We start from the raw sequence: 19,530 nt of genomic DNA, 5'->3' as shown, positions 1-19,530 counted from the left end.
AAGCCATACTTCAGTAAGCTAAATAGGTCTGTGTGTTATTTATACTTGTATCTGTGGCCGGTATAGAAACATTACAGCCAATAGTTTAGCCATTGAAGATCCAAGAGTTTTATCAGACTTTTTACCGTTCAATTTATTAAATTCTCTTTAATCTACTGCAACAATTCTTGTGAATAATACACATGCTATTTATTTATTTGTAAGTATTCATCCTTTCATATGCACTTACAGGATTAAAATAGTGCAGCAGACGATTTTTCATTGCAGTAAACAAAATACATGTAATTGTTTATTATCAATTCAATACACGCAAATGCTGCATTTCACTTGTACTGTGATTTTTAGAAAAAACCCTTGAGAATATATTTGCTGGAGTAAGCAACTCATAATAGCATACCAATATTTTTTTAAAGCAGCTGCTACAAGCTGACAGAGGCAATCCATGAGTTGTACAAAATAGTATTCATATAGAGCCTTGACAAATTCTCCCTATCATCACTCCCTCATTCTAATGCAAACCTTCGTGTCTCCCTATCATCACTCCCTCATTCTAATGCAAACCTTCGTGTCTCCCTATCATCACTCCCTCATTCTAATGCAAACCATCGTGTCTCCCTATCATCACTCCCTCATTCTAATGCAAACTAACAGTTTTTACATTTTTGAGTTAGCTGATACAATAAAAATCTTTCTAGTGACACTCATCATTAACTGTTGAACAAAATGTAGAAAGGACTTGAAAGAAAAGAACACAAGCTGCATGTGTTAACCAGGATTGTCTTCTCTTAATGATAAGGGATAAACAACTCATTAATTTCTTGCACTACTTAAAGAACTTTCTTTCTTAACAATCAATGTATTCTTTCAGAAACGCTAACTATTACTATGTGTTACACTAAAAAATATTTATTGTATTGTAGAAAGAGGTAACAAGTTTTGCACATAGTATGATAGGCATTCAGAAAAATAAAACTTTTTTAGTCACTTCAAGTGTTATAGCATAGACACACAAGTATACCGCTATATATATCGAATAGCTGCGTAAGGAAAGGCAGAATTTTCATGCCAACCACAGGCTTGAACGTCATTGTAGTTAGAAAACTCCTAACAACATCAAAGAAATAATGTTTGTGATACATGGCAAACATGCAGCAATCCAAATACCCTTGCATGTGTACTCATTATTGCGACAAGAAATTAGATGACATCTGATTAAAATAAGTTAAAACCAAGAATAAATGACCGTCTATCAAAAAATAGGAAATATAATCAATGGTATGCATGATTTTTCGTGGGCATACATGGGCAATAAGATATCTGTTGCAAGACCAAGATAAATGTCAAAGGTCAAGGTGTAAACATTCTCTTCCATGCCTCAATTTGACAGAGAGTTACGATGTACTAAAAGAGATCTCTTAAATTGTCACTTACTGCACCAAAAGTTTTCCACCACAAATAACCTAGCGGCTAACATATTCAGTAAAAGTTTAAAAACCAAACGTCTTGTTTTAATGTTAATATCACTTCAGACGTAAAATGTCTCGGGCTTGATAACTGTAGAGAATGGAGGAAATGACGGACCTAGAGATGAGAGAATTGTATATAGCATCTAGACTGTCTCATACCTTTTCTAATGCACAAAGGTACCACCAATATGGGATAGAGCTGCCTTGCACAATGATTTAATCGATCATCAACTGATCTATCTACATTCGAGTGATCGGAGTCAAAGTTAGCGACCCTTGGGGCAATCTTCATGACGCAAACAAAGACACCAATAGGAGAAAGATAAACAGAAAACAATATGAGAGAACGAAGATGAAAAAGTGGAGAAGCTGTTTACATATGCTACAGGATGAAACAATGCTGAGATAGTGCAAGGGAAGCGCGCACTGAGTGCACACTACATGACGAAAGCACAAGGGCAACAATGAAAGACAAGCCAGTAAGATTGGAGCACATTCTATGTAGCCAAAATATTCTGGATCTGTTCAGAAAGAATATTTCTTCGACGAATCATTTGTTTGACATCCTTGTATGAAATAACATCAGCAAAAGAGTAGTAAATTGGTGAGTGACCATTAGCGGTGAAGCCATTGGTCGATGAACCATTTATGGCAGCGCTATCTGTGGCAGCACTTTGAACACCGTTGGCTATCATACCATTGGTGAGAGCACCATTAGGTATAGTACCGTTGGCACTGGCACAACTGGCTGCCTCACCATTGTGAGCCAGAAGATTTTCACTGCAAGCCGAGTGTTCCAAGGGACGCTTGGAGTGAGAGAGAGCGGATTTTAGAGTATTCAGGGCGGAGGTAAAAGATTCTTGAGCTGAAGAAGAGAGTGGAAAAAGCTTAGCATGCCAAAGAGAGAAGGGATTGCCCTTCCCAAATAGTTGAGTGTGGTTCTTGAAGGGGGCGACGGAGAGAAGCCCGTGGCCAAAGTAAGAGAGATCAGCGAGCTCACTAACAGAGGAAACCTTGGCTTTCATGTCTTCATATATACTAAACATGAGAGTCACATACATGGGGCCACCCTGAGGGTCAAGGACGGGCACAGTTTGTATGAAGGTATTTGACGGTATGGTAATATCAGAGTTGCTGGTGTACTCGCAGTCACTTATGACGCAATTCTCCTCTACACGCAGCTGGGATGGACCTGTGAAAGTACAATATTCAACAATGGACTTGCCTGAGAAGGAACAGCGGTCTGTAACCAAAGAATTGATGACGTATCCAGTCTCAGCCTCACAAGACGCAAGGACAGACGAGCCTGCGGAGAGGCAAGCCGAGTAACAGAACCTACTAAGACCAAGTTCCTGCCTAAGGTCATGGTTAGAGCAGAAGTTGTCAAGATATTCAATCATAGTACCAATATGGTAAAACTTTGAGTATTTGAGAGCGACGACCCCAAGAGGAGAACCCTTAAGAAGGTTATACAGGTCTCTCCTTGTAGAGATAACCGTATCTGACATACTCATAATGTTCTTGCAGTTGGTTACATACTGGGCATCGGCAAACTTTCCCAATGGCTGTAGAAAGTCGCCATAGGCACATATCTCTGCTGTGAGTGGCTTATGTGTCTCGTAAAAGTCGAGCAGTTTTTCGCTGATAGTGTGGTCAAAGAAAAACTGGCTGTCGGTAAACACCCAGTCCTGCTCAGTCGCGACGCTCTCTCTTATGCTATCGGGGACTTCAGAAGGACAGATAATCGCACCTTCCTCCTTCATCAACTGCTCTGTAGGCTTTTGCAGCACTTTTTTACAGTTGAGAACTTCTACAAGAGAATTTGAAAACAAATATAAAAACCAAACCAAAAATAAATTTAACAATACGTAACGTCTATGCCCAATATATTGCTTCCATCGTATGCATTCAAAAAATCCTTTTATCATCAAGTTTAGCCTATAACTATCTAGAAACTTCTGGTTTACCAGGTCTGTCCAACAAACCGCATCTCAAAGAATAGGAACAGGTTATAAAAAACTTTTCCCAGTTTAACTTGCTTCACAAAAAAACTCTCGGTCATACCTGCTAACCTAACAGCAAGAAGTTAGAGCATTTCAATGGAAACATACTTATTTCTGTAATTTTTTAACTGTATCTGTAAGTATTTTCTACATCTTATGTTAACCAGTGTGATTATATTGCTAATAGATACCATCTATAGATGGTATCTATAAGCAATATAATCACACTGGTTAACATAAGATGTAGAAAATACATCAAAGCAAATGCAGTGGAGTTGTCTTATCTTAACAACCTAAGGTTTCTTCGTTTAATCTCTACAGCATGTAGTTATTTTAAATAAAACTTGTTAGCTTACCAAAGTGAATACTGTATATATTACCGCTTTTAAATGCTATAAATTATATATAATCTAACATAATAACAAACATTAAACAAAGATAACTTTTATGGAATGCAAATAGTGCACTAAATATTTGGGTAAAAAATGTATTTTGGGCATTTAAAAAAGATGCTGAGCCATTATAATAAAATTATTTTCTTAACTGCAATACCAACAAAATTAAAAAATGTACTATAGACCATTCAGTCTTAGCGTAAACATATTGTTTATCATTTTAACATGTACTGTATATAATGGTAATATATGTTTATGAAGTTAACATATATTGTTTATAATGATAACACATATTGTCTGTAATGTTAACACATATTGTCTGTGATGTTATAACACCTACTATTTATAATGTTAACATAAACTGCTATAATGCTAACATAAAGTGTTTATAACGTTAACAAACAGTTTATAACGTTAACATAAACTGTCTCTAATGTTAGCAAAAGCTGTTCATAATGCTAACAAACTATTTTTAATGTTAAAATATACTGTTTATAAAGTATATTGTTTACAATGTTAAGAATAGTTGCTGAGAAAGGTAGTATGCCCTACTAATTTAGTTTTTACTAGTTTTAAAGACAGCTGAACCATTAATTCTCAAAGTTGCATCTTTTCTTGAAGACGGAAGACATAGCTTGTCGGAGTTTTAAAGAAAAGCACCACCTTCTTAGACCTGCAGTCGCTCAATCTGCCCGAAATGGTTTAAAACATGTCTCTCATTGGCTGTAATGTAACTCAGATATCTCTAGCAAACTTCACACACCGCACGCACGGTTGTTCATAAGTTGATAATTTGTAACGAGGTGCATCCCATATATGAGTGCACCATAGCAGTTATTGCACAATACTTGAGTATACTGTACAACATCAGGGCTATCCACTCAGTATCCTCTCTGCAATACAATGAGTCAGCCTAGCACAACTAGGGCCTACGCTAGCATTATCCAAGGCAGATAACTACAATCTACAAAGATCAGAGGATTGAAAGAAGATGAACCGTCTGATACCAGCAGCATGCCTCCCCGCTATCAAACATTCCTAGAATCCAATCTAGGTCACCCAGCTATCTAATCTAGGTCACTTAAGGAAAGATAATGATCAAACGTAAACAAGTGATGCTAGCTGAAACTTACCTGTGTCCAGTTTGTTGTTTCTATGATCGAGAACGTAGACTCCATGCCCTTTGCCGACGTAGAGAGGAGATGGGTGAGCCAAGGCTAAAAATCCTTCCCTGTCACCGAAATTCCAGTCTCCATTATTTCCTGTAAATAACACAACAGTCATCTTGCAAAAGTAAACAACATATACAGAGGGTTCTCAACTTATAAAAGTTGGAACATAAATAAATTAATCAATGTGTGCTGAAAACTATTGTACTATAATAAAATTTAATACATAATATAAAAATGCTCAATTTAAAAAGAGAAAACAACTCCTTACTGCATGAATTAAAGTAAGTTGTAATAAGATGTACACAAGAAAGGGTGTATTACTGAAGCTGAGTCACACTACTGAAACTTATAGACACAACCACAGCATATTCATAGAATGGAATAACGATGCTTAATGTGGTTTTTTTAAATTGCTATGGGCCACTTTCATAACCTCGGAACAGCATAAATCGGACGGGCGTAACCCGATGAGTCCCTGTAAATGCGAGTTGGGGATCCTGTGAACCCTGGTTCAGCTAGCCATATGTTTATTTAATAAGGCAATAGCAAAAAACTAATTTTACAAATTTTGATTAACTACTGTTATTGTCTGTTAATATTTTTTGTTATTTAAAATTGCAATTGTTACATATTTTGTTTATCGATTTTTAGTAATTAAATACTAGTACCCTCGGCATCTGAGGCTATATTTAGCCATGCAACTAGACACCTACACGGTGATAAGCAGGACAGGCACGCAGACACCGCTACTACAGGTCATCACCGGAGGCCACTATAGGTCACCATGATAGTCAATAACCTAGCCAGGGTTCAGTGACTGACTGAAAGATAAAGGCTGCAACAGCCAAGCAGATTTCCAATACAATATCCTAGAGCTGCATTGAGTGCAGTCGATGGCCAGTGACCAGTTGACCTTATCAATGCGTATGTTATTTCAACCTGCACAAAGAACTCTTCAGCAAGGTACCTCTACTTACTAACTTTACAAGACAACAATGGGTATGCAGACACCGATCTACATCTCATTGTATGCGAGCACAAAAAGAATGCACTGAAGTGTTGTCTTCACCAAAGACTCCTCTAGGCTATAAGATGAAGTAGGCCTAAACTCCAGGCAACAGACCTCTAATTATAGTTCCAGCATGTTTCCATAAATAAAGGTTTATTGCTAAGCTTATAATTTCAGTGAATCTGAATCAGAGCTCTAATGATATATGCAACATATATCGGTGTATAATATGTACCTAATTAAAATGTGCAGGTACATATGTCCTGCTGTTTTCAAGTGCCTGATTTGGACATACAGTCCACGAGGGCATGCTTATGGCCATGTTTATACAGTTGACAAACTTGACAGAAATGTGACTCACTAGCGTGATTGGATCTTGAGTGCTGCTTAACCAGATGATTAGGTATTGGGTGATGCGTCTGATTGGCAATTAAATAGAAATGCACAAGTTATGCATAAGACTTTGATAATTGCCTCAAAACGAAGTACTCCGTTATATAAGGAGATGCTATTCAGGTTTTTCCATTGGAATTGTTGCAATACTGACTACAAGTTGTTGTTCAAGCTCACAAAACATGCAAAGCATTAGCGACAAGACTTTGAAAATGACCTCGTTGTGGGACGCGCACAGCCAAAACCTATACTCAGATATAGACAGCTTATAGCTTTTACTTAAAACCTTTGAGATGCAGTTACCACAAAATAAGGTGTGTGTCAGCTTTCAGTATGACATTTTGTCCATTGATAGATGAAGCTGGTGACGCTGACGACACGCTGACAACACGCATAGGCATCCTGTTACACAGCACATCCGCATCATGTCCAATGATTCAATTGTAAAAAACTTATAGGATGCATAATGGAAGCTATTATACACCACATTCAAGCTTGACTGGGCAGACGGCAAAGCGAGTTTGGAAGAGATGCGCACGCACGCAGCATTTACACCTGTTCAAACATTAGACTAGCTACTAACTGGGTGTGTCTAGACAGCCACTCAGCCACGTTTACTAGGAACGGCTTCGCATGATACAATTGAGTAGTATGAACTGACCAGCCCAAAGAATCAGACGATTCAGGGTGGGAGTGTCCAGCTTCTAAGGTGCCCTATTACACTAAATGAGGGTATTACCGGCTTTTGCAAGAGCAAAGATAAATACGCCAGTGTAATCCTGAAGACACATCTTCGATGAGAACATTAGCAACTTTTCTGCTAATCTAGTTCAACATCCTCCCTCCCCTATCTTAAATACGAGTTCTCCTAGTTTTTTAGACATTACATGCGTACCATACCAGCTCAAGCAAATTGAGATGACAGCAATATTTGCTAGCGCTACCCTACAAAGACTACAAATGTCAAAGATTAAAAAGCAAGCAGGTTATAGAAGATGTTTGCATACAAGCATCTCTTGGCCAAAATCCTGGGGTGCTTTCAGATTCCCAATGTGTATCTTAGAGGTTTACGCATGTAAAATATCTATAAAATATCTATAAAATATATGCATGTATCATTAGATGCAATATGTGGTGAGCTTTAGTTTCACCATGCATGTACTCATAACCTTGGAGTTATCCATTTATATGTGAGCTTTTAGAGTAAGGTGAATGACGATGTAAAATATTTTTAGCAGATACGGAAAAAGTTTCCTATAAAAAGGTTTTCATTGCCATAGCCTATAAACATCAAACTAATTATAAATATGAAGGTCATGGCTATTGAAGTTGCAATAACACAGACAGACCCCCACCCCACCAGACATGTTATCATATTCCCTCATGTGCCCCAATCAAGGCACAACTACTCCAACTCCGTAACAATTTCGAGAAGTGAAATAGGAACCTGAACGCCTCACTATACCCCAAGTTGACTATCCCTTGGCAAGCCCCAGCGAGAGCAGCCGGTATTCCAAGTAGGTAAGCAGCTATATGGTGCTAGCTTAAAACTAAAGCTAGCACCATATAGCAAGCGCATTCACTTACCAAAAGTGAAAGACTCAAAGGTGTCAGGACAGCAGATGAAGAGACCAGGAGGCAGTCTCTTGGCAAAAGGCATGCACAAAGCCAGCTTGATGTCAAACATGCTATAGAGTCGGTTACCTGCGGGGAAAAGCATAACTCCTTGACAAGAATGTACTGAGAACTGGAATAGAAAACATTAAAGAAATTTGGAAAGAAATAACGTTATACACATGACTTAGGAGCGTGCTTAAAACTAACCACGGTAGAGCATGTACATTCCAAAATATAGATACACTAACTGTGCTACCCGGCACTGTCCGGGTAATAAAAAGTCTTCGATCAGAAAATTTGTATTTAACATATAACAACTTTGCCATTCTTACTTTCAAACTACATATCATGGGAGAAGTTTCATGACAAATTAATTACTAATGAAACTATTCAAACAGAACAATGTCGAATTGGCCAAAATTATCAATGCTGTGTGCAAAGTTTGACAGAGAAATATATGTCAGAACTTGCTAGGCATTCAAAATAATAACTTTTCTAGTTATACGAGTAAGTTAGCTCCGAGTTATTCAGTTCTTGATTCTAACATTTGGTAGTCATCTGTGTTACATGTAAATACATTTGGTAGTCATCTGTGTTACATGTAAATACATTTGGTAGTCGTCTGTGTTACATGTAAATACATTTGGTAGTCGTCTGTGTTACATGTAAATACATTTGGTAGTCGTCTGTGTTACATGTAAATACATTTAGTAGTCGTCTGTGTTACATGTAAATACATTTAGTAGTCGTCTGTGTTACATGTAAATACATTTAGTAGTCGTCTGTGTTACATGTAAATACATTTAGTAGTCGTCTGTGTTACATGTAAATACATTTGGTACTCGTCTGTGTTACATGTAAATACATTTGGTACTCGTCTGTGTTACATGTAAATACATTTGGTACTCGTCTGTGTTACATGTAAATACATTTGGTAGTCGTCTGTGTTACATGTAAATACATTTAGTAGTCGTCTGTGTTACATGTAAATACATTTGGTAGTCGTCTGTGTTACATGTAAATACATTTGGTACTCGTCTGTGTTACATGTAAATACATTTAGTAGTCGTCTGTGTTACATGTAAATACATTTGGTAGTAGTCTGTGTTACATGTAAATACATTTGGTAGTCGTCTGTGTTACATGTAAATACATTTAGTAGTCGTCTGTGTTACATGTAAATACATTTAGTAGTCGTCTGTGTTACATGTAAATACATTTAGTAGTCGTCTGTGTTACATGTAAATACATTTAGTAGTCGTCTGTGTTACATGTAAATACATTTGGTAGTCGTCTGTGTTACATGTAAATACATTTGGTAGTCGTCTGTGTTACATGTAAATACATTTAGTAGTCGTCTGTGTTACATGTAAATACATTTGGTAGTCGTCTGTGTTACATGTAAATACATTTGGTACTCGTCTGTGTTACATGTAAATACATTTAGTAGTCGTCTGTGTTACATGTAAATACATTTGGTAGTAGTCTGTGTTACATGTAAATACATTTGGTAGTCGTCTGTGTTACATGTAAATACATTTAGTAGTCGTCTGTGTTACATGTAAATACATTTAGTAGTCGTCTGTGTTACATGTAAATACATTTAGTAGTCGTCTGTGTTACACGTAAATACATTTGGTAGTCGTCTGTGTTACATGTAAATACATTTGGTAGTCGTCTGTGTTACATGTAAATACATTTGGAACTCATCTGTGTTACATGTAAAAATGTATACTTGGATCTCATATAGGTTAAAACTTAATGTTTCATATTTAGTACGACAATAAAAATTATGTCGAGTGTTTATTTATTATTCCAATAAGAGAATATTGAATTTATAGTTGGATGAATGAATCTTTGTGAGTTATCTAACCTTCTTTATGGCAACACGCGAATTCTTTTACTCGACCCTCAAACTGATTAAAATTTTGACATTTGTCTCAGTTCAACAGTAAGAGTTATACCCTCCTGTCAACTGCTGCCCGAGTATTCTAAAGAGAATACACTCTTCATTCATAAGTTATAGGAGTAAGCTTGCATTGAGTTAATTTTTATTTTTCCATTATACTTACAATTATATTAGTAAAACAGTCATTTACAGTCTTCCTTGCCGAGGTTACGCGTATTGTATGCCACTAACTTGTAGCATTTCTAGCTGAGTAAAATAGTCCATTGGAAAGAAGATCTAATCTGCATCAATTGAACACAATCCTGTGGTATTTCATCAAACTATTTAGGAATTGACTGCTCACGAATCATATGGATGGCTGGAGAAACTGTGGCAGTAGCACAAAGTGTTTATCTTGTTTCACTGGCTTGCTACATGTGTACATTTAGCCCGTTTCAAAAGATGGAACGCTTTTACGTGTCACGTGCATGATGCATGATATAATCACATTTGCATAACATGAAAGACCATTGTAAGAACATTTTAAACTACGTCTATTTATAAACATATAATAATCTATTTATAACTATATAATAATCCATTTACAGCTATATAATAAAGATATTGCATTTTTTAGCAATGATTTTGAACATAAAACAAAAAAACAGTTACAAGATAAAAACACTCGCAACACAAGCTCCAAGCTGTGACATAAGGCAGTCATTTTTTCGGCTAAACATAGAATTAAACATAGCCATATAAATTATGATGTCAGCACCGATGATTACCTGATGCATGAACGCAAGACAAAAGCTCTTTTATTGGTCGCCATTCTTAAACATTTCCCCCACCTATTGCCAGGCCATGTTGTTGTAGTTATTTAACATGTCAGGTTCCACAAACACCGAAAGAGTCCATTCCGTATCTATATATCTCTTATCAACTTTCAAGTGCTGGCTATAAAATTACACTAGTCGGCTTGTGCGTAGATCTTGTGCAGTGCTCTAGCAAACAATATTTCCTTCACAAAAATACAAAATTCAAAAATTGTCTGCAAAAATTAGCTATTATCAGAAGTAATCTGTTTAAAACATATGCTCTGCTTTCATGAACAAGGATTTTGAATATACATGTACAATTTTTAGATAATTTTGCTCAACAAGCAATTTTAATATAATTCTATTGTGTAGCAGTAATTTCCGATCGATATTTGGCAAAGATTGCGAATCTTGGTGTCAATTTTCACGACTTGAAAGTGTTGATAAATGAGGTATTTGATCGAAATTATATAAAATGGATAATATTCCCTGCTGTTGTTATTACAATAAAAAATTGTGCTGCGGGTTAGAACTGCTTAGAATGACTGGCCATGCAAAGTTTAACTTGATGTAGGCATGATGTTAAGAGGGCGTGATTATGGGTAATAATAAATACTGTCAGAGGAAGGAAGTTATCTTACCTATTGGAATGGTGATGAACGCCTTACCAAGGACACTTGCACTTGGTAAACGCTGACTTGAGCCCCCAGCATGCATGAGTAGGATCTGCAAAAAGAGGCAGCAACTACAATGACAGGCCCATAACAGTTTAACTGGGTTCAAAGGTCGAAGAAGAACAGATTCCTCTTTGAGCTTGTGAGCTTATTATTTGTCATTCTCTGCCTTTTTGTTTCAAAGATTTGTTCTTTATGATATCCTTCATTGTCCAGAAATGCAAAAATTTGAAGAGAGACTTACTTACTGATTTTTTAAAGGAAATAATCTTACGAAAAATTTTTCAACGAGAAGAAAACATCAACCTTGAAGATTTTCCGCGCCATGCATGATATCCGTTTTATATGAAATCTTAGTGGTTTAGTCTGTGCTGTAGCCATTTATACCAGTTTGCGATAAGAAAAATTAATCTGTTTATTTTAATCAAGACTTTGAAAGCTGATTAATGCTACAGCTTTGAACATAAGTAACACTAAAAAGGAGTTATTGACTTCCAAATCGGTTTGTAACTGTATAAAACAAGTTTGACACTACATTAAGGTAGAGACTTGGGGGTGCACTTATGGGTGGAAGTGAGATGTTTGGATTTCAATTGTGTACCCTTAACAATTTTAGGAGAAGTGAGGTAGTTTCTGTTTCGATGGAGTCACACGACGATCATGCGATAACGGAGTTGACTAAGGTCCGTTGAAAGTGGATGCGTATTCGCGTCAATGCATCAGCAAAAGTGGCGGTCAAAGGTCTTTACATAAATTTGTTAATACTATATTATTAGGCTACGACAATGGAATGCTTGCTCTATAACAAATATGTTCGGTGTCGAAAATGCTTTGCTGAATTCATTCGCAGGTAATCGACAGAATTGATCAGATATCGGTGAAAGTGTGGTACCTAGAAGATAACTTCAAGTTTATAGTCATCTGGTAGGACTAAGCGACCATTTATTGCGTAGCCCAAATGTTTTTATTTAATAATCTATGGAGCCGATTAACATGTGAATATTAACAGATGGTCAGACAACAACCTAATAAACAACTCTGAAGAAAGGCGAACTATTGCATGATTTCTGTCCTGCTCAATTTGGCTTGACCCAGGGCCAAGCTCGTGTTTGGTTGGACAACATATTACTAGCAAATGCAATATCCACTCTAGTTTTTTTACTCAGGATCAATTCATATCTGAATCACGATGTAACAATTTCAATCATGTGACCTTCAGACAGGAAAGAGCTAGAATATTATTATTTTTGTGTGTTTGATTCTGATCTGTGTGACGTGACCTCTCTTCAGCTCTTCATCAACTTTGGTTTTTTTTAGCTGGATGTGAGAAAATAAAACAGCTTAGGTAGATTGCGATATGACCAACCATACAAAGGCAACCGCACTGACTACAGGCCCATTGTGAAATACATAAGTTCATGTGTTTCATCACAGCTGATTCTACGGCCTATCAAGATACAAGGCATTGCAGCACATACACAGCATGTGTCATACACATTATGTAATCGGTCATGACTTGAGAAATGCAACACTAAAAGCAAACTAACAAGAGTACTTGAAAAAGGGTAACTGCCAGGAATACTTCACTAGTGGACTATTACAACACTTGAGGAAGTTGCATTGTATCACAGTGAGGAAATGTCTAAAGTCAAGAACTCACAAATCAGACAGACAAACGTAAGTGGATATGACCTCCAGACAACTCAAACGAGTCGTAAACTGTCAGTAATTGCACTAAGTGTAACAACTAAAACCACTGATAGACACATTAAAGGCAAACTGCTACCATCGCTATGTATTAATTACATTTAGTTGGACATTCAACTTCACACAACAAATTCTCTTGAATATCTATCTTATAGTTGATGATAAACTCTCGCAGTTTTTTGCTGTTTTTTATTATGCAATGTGTAAAACAAGTCATTCAAAGCACCCTGTGTAAAGGGAGTGCAAACAAAGTTGTATGAAACAGTCCTGAGATTCATGTCAAGGACTCGTGTTCTCCATCTTGCACTCGTTCACATCAAAGAGCTTTATATGCAAATTCTTGGCGGGTACTGGAATAGCATGAATGTACTGACGATGGACATTGATGCATCAATGGAAGCAAGCGATGGGCGTGGCACTCTTTTAAACCAATTTTATCAAACACAGGTATATAAACATACTGAATATGAGACGAAAGAATTCATTCTCAGTGTGAAAAGTGTATCTCAGTAGTTGCAACAAGGAGAATGTATGATGGTACACTGTTGATGAAACTCAGCAAGAGCATGTTCATAATATGCTGCTGCGGAGGGGCAGCATAATATGCTGCCGCGGAGAGGCCAATCTTTACAAAAGTTAGATCATAAAGGTTTACTGCGAGCAGCACTCACAGGTTACAACAGTAAAAATTCAGAGGCTATATAGAGCATTCCGGAACTTTGCAGGGTGATAAACTAAAACTATCTGAAGGCAAAAACAAACAAGCGTGCTGATAACAGCTCCTTTGGCACGACTACGGTGACTCGAAATAGGACCTCTTGAGCAGACAGCTGGTCAAGGATGTTACTAGAGGTACAAAATCTAACTAAATATTCTCTTTGGCCATAGTTATGGTCTGTAATTGAGAAGAAAACAATACATGGTTGTTCACCAAGCAAAGCTTCCGCCCTTTCTATGGCTGGGGCGTGACGGATCCGCGAGCGTGTTTTGTGTTTGTACAAACTAAGAGCATGTGCAGGGGTATTCGCGCAGCTCCTATCAGCTGTAGATAAGTCAGAGGCTGAGCACGCTGTCCGAAATCGATATCAAACAATGGCATTTAATGACACGAACAACAAAACCCAGTGACGTAGCGATACCAGTTTTAGCCAGTTACACCATTGAAATAGATCGTCGGCATGTAGCGCTATATATAGAGCTGGCATTCAGGTCTATCATAGCAATAAATAGTGTCACTACTTTGCCCGATGTCTTTGCACAGTGTTACCCTGCAACTTATTATTTACAGAAGTAAATAAATGCAGCACATTGCACATAGTGACCCTCGGTGAGCTAGAAACAGCGCTGAACATCACATGTGAAGGATTAGCTAACTTGTAGACATGCTGGAGCTTTACGTAGAAAAGCGAATATATTTAGTGAAACAATTAATTTTATAAAAAGAAAAACGTTGATTTGATGCTAGATAGTTTTATTTTCAATATTTTTAAAGATTGAAAATAAAACTAAAACTCGCATTAAATTTCAGTACATTTTATTGGAAAGTATTGGTATTTTTCTATAATTTGTGATCGTTTTTTATGTTTGTGGTGATCTGACTACCAGGATGTTTTGAGATTAAAATCGACAAAACCTGATCGAGATTAAACCGCTCGACAGAATAGAGACACTTATACAACTTCTTGACAGAATTTCGATCACTGCAACTTGAACGCAATAGCCGATATCAACTATAACAACTAGTGATGTCATTTCCCACGCAGTTTTCTTCTGAGCTTTTCAATCGCAATCAAGTTTTGCCGATTTTAATCTTGAACCATCCTGACAGTCAGATCAACTCAAACATCAAAAACAATTGCGAATCATAAAAAATACTGATACTTCATGATAACCTCAACTAACATTTTGTAAGTTTGTCATTAAGTTTCAGCGACTCGCCGACCCTCATAATATTTACCGACCCTCATAATATTTACCGAGTGTAAACCTGCCACTCATTGTAATCTTGCTATGAAATATCTGACCAACTAATTCAACAGTTGTCTGCAAAGGTTGCTATGAAATAAACATGTGTTCCTAGGACACTCCCTGGCAGTGGTCGTTACAGTGCATGGTGACGCAAGTGACAGCCAGTGATTTCAGACAACTAGACCGCAGCAATGAAAATTTTATGCTCGGCAAAAAGCATTTTATCCCACTAATCCAACTAAAGAGGTTGAGATTTTTCCACTGAAGCGGTTTACCATTAGCAGATATAAATTCCTTGAGTTCTGTGCGGAATTTGCCAGCCAAGTGAGAAACCGGTAGTAAACTCTAACGCGCAGCCTGGCTGTCAGCTGCAAAGCTCTTGCAAGGCTCGGAACGCTGTTCCTGCAAGACTCGGAACGCTGTTCTTGCAAGACTCGGAACGCTGTTCCTGCAAGACTCGGAACGCTGTTCCTGCAAGACTCGGACCGCTGTTCCTGCAAGACTCGGAACGCTGTTCCTGCAAGACTCGGAACGCTGTTCCTGCAAGACTCGGAACGCTGCTCCTGCAAGGCTCGGAACCCTGCTCCTGCAAGGCTCGGAACGCTGCTCCTGCAAGGCTCGGAACGCTGCTCCTGCAAGGCTCGGAACGCTGCTCCTGCAAGGCTCGGAACGCTGCTCCTGCAAGGCTCGGAACGCTGCTCCTGCAAGGCTCTGAACGCTGTTCCTGCAAGGCTCTGAACGCTGCTCCTGCAAAGCTCGGATCGCTACTCACGCAAATAGATTGGCAGCAGTTAAGCTATTCGAAAAACAAGCGATAAGATAAGGAAGTGTTTGGTTGTTATGACGGCAGGGCAGCTATCTGCTAGGAGACAGGCAGTGTCATAGTATTACGAAATACCCCTAGGGGAGTGACTGGTGATAACGCTACAAATCAACTGATAGCTGCAACTGAGCAAATGAGATGCGGTCACGCGCTGGTAAGTGGTGCATTTTTTAACTATTGACAATACCAACCTTTTGCTTGCGCCAATTTGGTTCTAGCTTAGCGAGACATGATATGGTGTACATTGTGGATCCACCTGCAATAAGATCACTTTCTGCATTGTACAAGATAATGACATACATGGATAACTCCGAGATAAGATGGAGTTTCTAGTTTAGTTAGTGTGAAACTTGATGGAACAAACCCCTTCTCCAAATAGGTAGAATTATAATATCAAAACCAAATAACTATTCATAGATCACATTTTAACTAATATAATATAGAAGAAACATGTGCAAGTTTGCTTACATTGATAGTCCACAGCTATCTAATGATCTAATGACTGTCTCAATGCTTACTCAAGTCGCATCTTAAAGTTTTAGACTTACCAGAACCGATTTTGCAACCGGGAGGGTCGTGTATGACATGGTACTTGGTCCGCATAGGCAGCTGCTTGTGCTCAAGTTTATCAGAAATCTCTAGCTCGTACACCGATTGCTGGGCAGCGTCCGATGTCGTCAGAACAACAACATCCCAAAACTCGACACAACATGACGGGTCTCCTAAATTGTATAAAATGATTTTGCAAACAGCAGAAAAAAACACATCGACAATATGTCATACGACTTGACACTAAAACATGTGGCTATAATATCACAATAATATTACAGATTTTAAGTTGAGCCAATGATTTAATAGCACTAATGCCTGATCATAAGCCCACATAAAAAGCAGTATTGGCTTTCGGAATAACATGAAAATAATATGTTCGCCCTTTCAACACTTCTCTTTAGAGGGAAAAGTTACCGATTGCCAGCTAGAACAAACATTAAAAACTGAAGCACAGGCTCTGCTGGCTCTTGGCCGCACTAAACAGACTTTCTGAGAATTACAAATGATTTATCTAGCGTGAAAGACCTATAAGGAAGCTATAGTTGCTCATTAATTTAAATTACTGTTAAAGGACTTTTAGATGGAAAAAAATAAGCATCATTAAATATAGGCTGTACTCATTTTGTTATAATTTACTTTCCTTTGTACAAGCAATAAAAACATCTGAGAGGCTAACCAATGGCTTGAGCGGCCTGTGAGGTAATTAGACACACCTCTTAGCGCTGGTTATAAGTTCCACAAACTATTGATTTTAAGCATCAATCTAGGTTGCACTTAACGCCTCGCGTCAACCGTCAACCGCCTCGCGTCAACCGAAATGCAGTTGTCATTTCTCTCAAAGAAAGCTTTCACTTGCATTTTTGAGCAATTAGGCCCGATGTGTATTTGATGAAATGAACATGAAACACATGAAGTAGACCAGTGCATTCCTACTGAAAGAATATGTAATACACAACAATTTTTCAACACATTTCAAAAGTTTAAACTAACCATGATAATCGTGATCTTTTTGAAAGCATTCAAAATCGCAATAGTCACATTTATACAAAATAAAACTTGATGAATAATAAATATGTAAAAGAAAAAGCTCCATAGCGTACTGAACAAAAGACAACATACGATAAGCAGTACATTTCAGTAAATCACAAAAATAGATTTGAGGTTAAAAAGAAAAGTGTTTGAGATGCTAGCATGTTATTTTATGGGATTCATCAAAATTCTCCATCAGATAGTGAAATTGTTTATAAAAGCCAAGAGACATTTTTTCCTATTTGCATTATCACACACTGGAAATTTTTCTTGGCTTGTAAAAGGCAATTTCATTGAATGAGGAATGATCAGTAAATAAGTTTTCAATAAAAGAAGTTCTTTTAGAAATCACTTCCTTATGTTAAATCCCAAATCACTCTGTCGAAACTTTCTTGACAAAAAATTTAACAGAGTGACTTAACTGCTTTTTTAACAACTTGAATGAACAATGATTGTTTTAGAAGTGAGAAGCACAAATTTACCACGGACAAAATATGAACCAAACAGCAATGTGGTGGATATAAATTAGATAATTTTGGTATATAAGTTTGTCACTCGAGCACAATATGTATTTATGTACTTCCGTATACAGTATACTTCCGCATTATCTATCATATTAAAACTGTAAGTAGTTGATAAGTTTTCCATATAGGGCTATTCATTTTCAAAAAGCAGCAACAATCTAGTACAGAATAGGATAGATAAAACATTGATAAGATAATCCTTTAATACTATTAACATGAAATAGTCCTCATTTATTTCTGCTTACATTCAAAATTGTAAGTTTTTCCATATCATTTTGAATGAAAAATGCCTTATAGTACATTTATTCATGTTTACATATAAAGGCAGCTAAGCTAAGTTAGACTTAGTTGAGATAATCCATGAGTTCCCTGCTAGGTATTTTATGCGATCAATATTAATCCATGATTTGACACAAGTTTCTGATTACTAATTTTAGAACTGTTAAAAGTTGGCAAAGTGCAAGCTACCGTAATCATGGAACTCCTCATTACAAAGAATTGCCCTTGCTAACGCCTAACAAGCAACAGTCTGCTGTAAATTAGAAACTCCGACAGTAGTAATGCTTATTAAATAGGGGGAGAAATAAAAGGCAAAATGGAAAAGAAAATGTCCTGGGAAATGAAAAGCAGAAAATATAGAATTTATTAAAAGAAAACGTCCGTTGTCTTGTACGACTCTCGGCGATGAAGATTTTATTCGATTATTGCCACCAAGTAAAAAATGTAGGCTTCAATACATTTTAACAATCTGTCACGAACAACGAATACCATAGGTTTATAATTGTTAAAAAAGATATTAATACTAGAGTCAATAATTGAAGTTATGGGAGTACCTAGCTTTGACCGATCATCATCGTTACTCACCTCGCAACTTGTCGTACTCCTGTAAAACTGGGGTCATGCAAAGAGATGTTTTCTTCATTGCAACCATGTCGCTCTCTGTCTAATTGCACACAGATATGTGCTAGCACTCGTAAGTCATGACGCTGCAATGCTTCAGAAACTCTGTTCCCATCTGAACGACCAAATATGTTTCCTGAGTAATTTGTTCATTATTGGTCACCTATCACAATCACCATTGCTCTCCACTTCAACGAAGCGCATGTTATAATAACAGCCTTATAAATACATCAATGTGCGCCTTTAGCGCTGCGTTCGCGATTGACGAACTGCGCCATCCATAAACGATTAATAAAACCTAGCCGATGAGCGTCAACAATATTTTAAACATGAAATAGTAAATAACTTGTTTTCAATAATATGAAAGATTTTAGACAAACGTTTACAAAGCAAAGTTTGTCAACGCCATGCATAGAACAACGATTGCGTAAATAAACATTTTGGTTTATTTTAACGTTTCTGGATACTTGTTTCGCACGTTTATATATATGATGTTTGAAGTTATGATTATTACTGAATGAGAATCAGGCTTGCTTATTAATTTTTTTGAAACTGTTGTCTTCGTGGTCCAGTTTTTTGCTGCAAAATACCA

At 37.2% G+C, this 19,530-nt stretch overlaps 1 protein-coding gene across 2 annotated transcripts; it reads right to left on the bottom strand.

Moving 5' to 3' along the window:
• Positions 1 to 890: 890 nt before the first annotated feature.
• On the bottom strand, positions 891 to 19,106 carry LOC137405685 (fucose-1-phosphate guanylyltransferase-like). Of its 2 annotated transcripts, XM_068092027.1 has the most exons (7): positions 18,903 to 19,106; positions 16,482 to 16,655; positions 16,125 to 16,189; positions 11,403 to 11,487; positions 8,026 to 8,142; positions 4,998 to 5,126; positions 891 to 3,276 (listed from the first exon to the last, which is right to left on the bottom strand). In XM_068092027.1, the coding sequence occupies exons 1-7, from the start codon at positions 18,967 to 18,969 to the stop codon at positions 1,964 to 1,966; spliced, it is 1,950 nt and encodes a 649-aa protein (XP_067948128.1). In that variant the 5' UTR covers positions 18,970 to 19,106; the 3' UTR covers positions 891 to 1,963. The 2 variants fall into 2 exon arrangements, with proteins under 2 accessions (XP_067948128.1, XP_067948129.1); XM_068092028.1 differs by lacking the exons at positions 16,482 to 16,655; positions 18,903 to 19,106 and having other exon boundaries at positions 11,403 to 11,506; positions 16,125 to 16,154.
• Between the last annotated feature and the right edge of the window lie 424 nt (positions 19,107 to 19,530).

This window comes from Watersipora subatra, chromosome 10 (assembly GCF_963576615.1).
Source record: "Watersipora subatra chromosome 10, tzWatSuba1.1, whole genome shotgun sequence".
NCBI lineage: Eukaryota > Metazoa > Bryozoa > Gymnolaemata > Cheilostomatida > Watersiporidae > Watersipora > Watersipora subatra.
Note: the sequence above shows the minus strand (reverse complement) of the source record. Positions and strands in the feature narration are given on the sequence as shown.

Excerpts from the sequence above, each read along its gene's own strand:
- LOC137405685 (XM_068092027.1), bottom strand. The coding sequence starts at position 18,969 with ATGGTTGCAATGAAGAAAACATCTCTTTGCATGACCCCAGTTTTACAG. Across the intron at positions 5,127-8,025 it reads CTTTGAGTCTTTCACTTTTG|GAAATAATGGAGACTGGAAT; the intron begins GTAAGTGAATGC and ends TGTTATTTACAG. Across the intron at positions 3,277-4,997 it reads AAACAACAAACTGGACACAG|AAGTTCTCAACTGTAAAAAA; the intron begins GTAAGTTTCAGC and ends ATTCTCTTGTAG.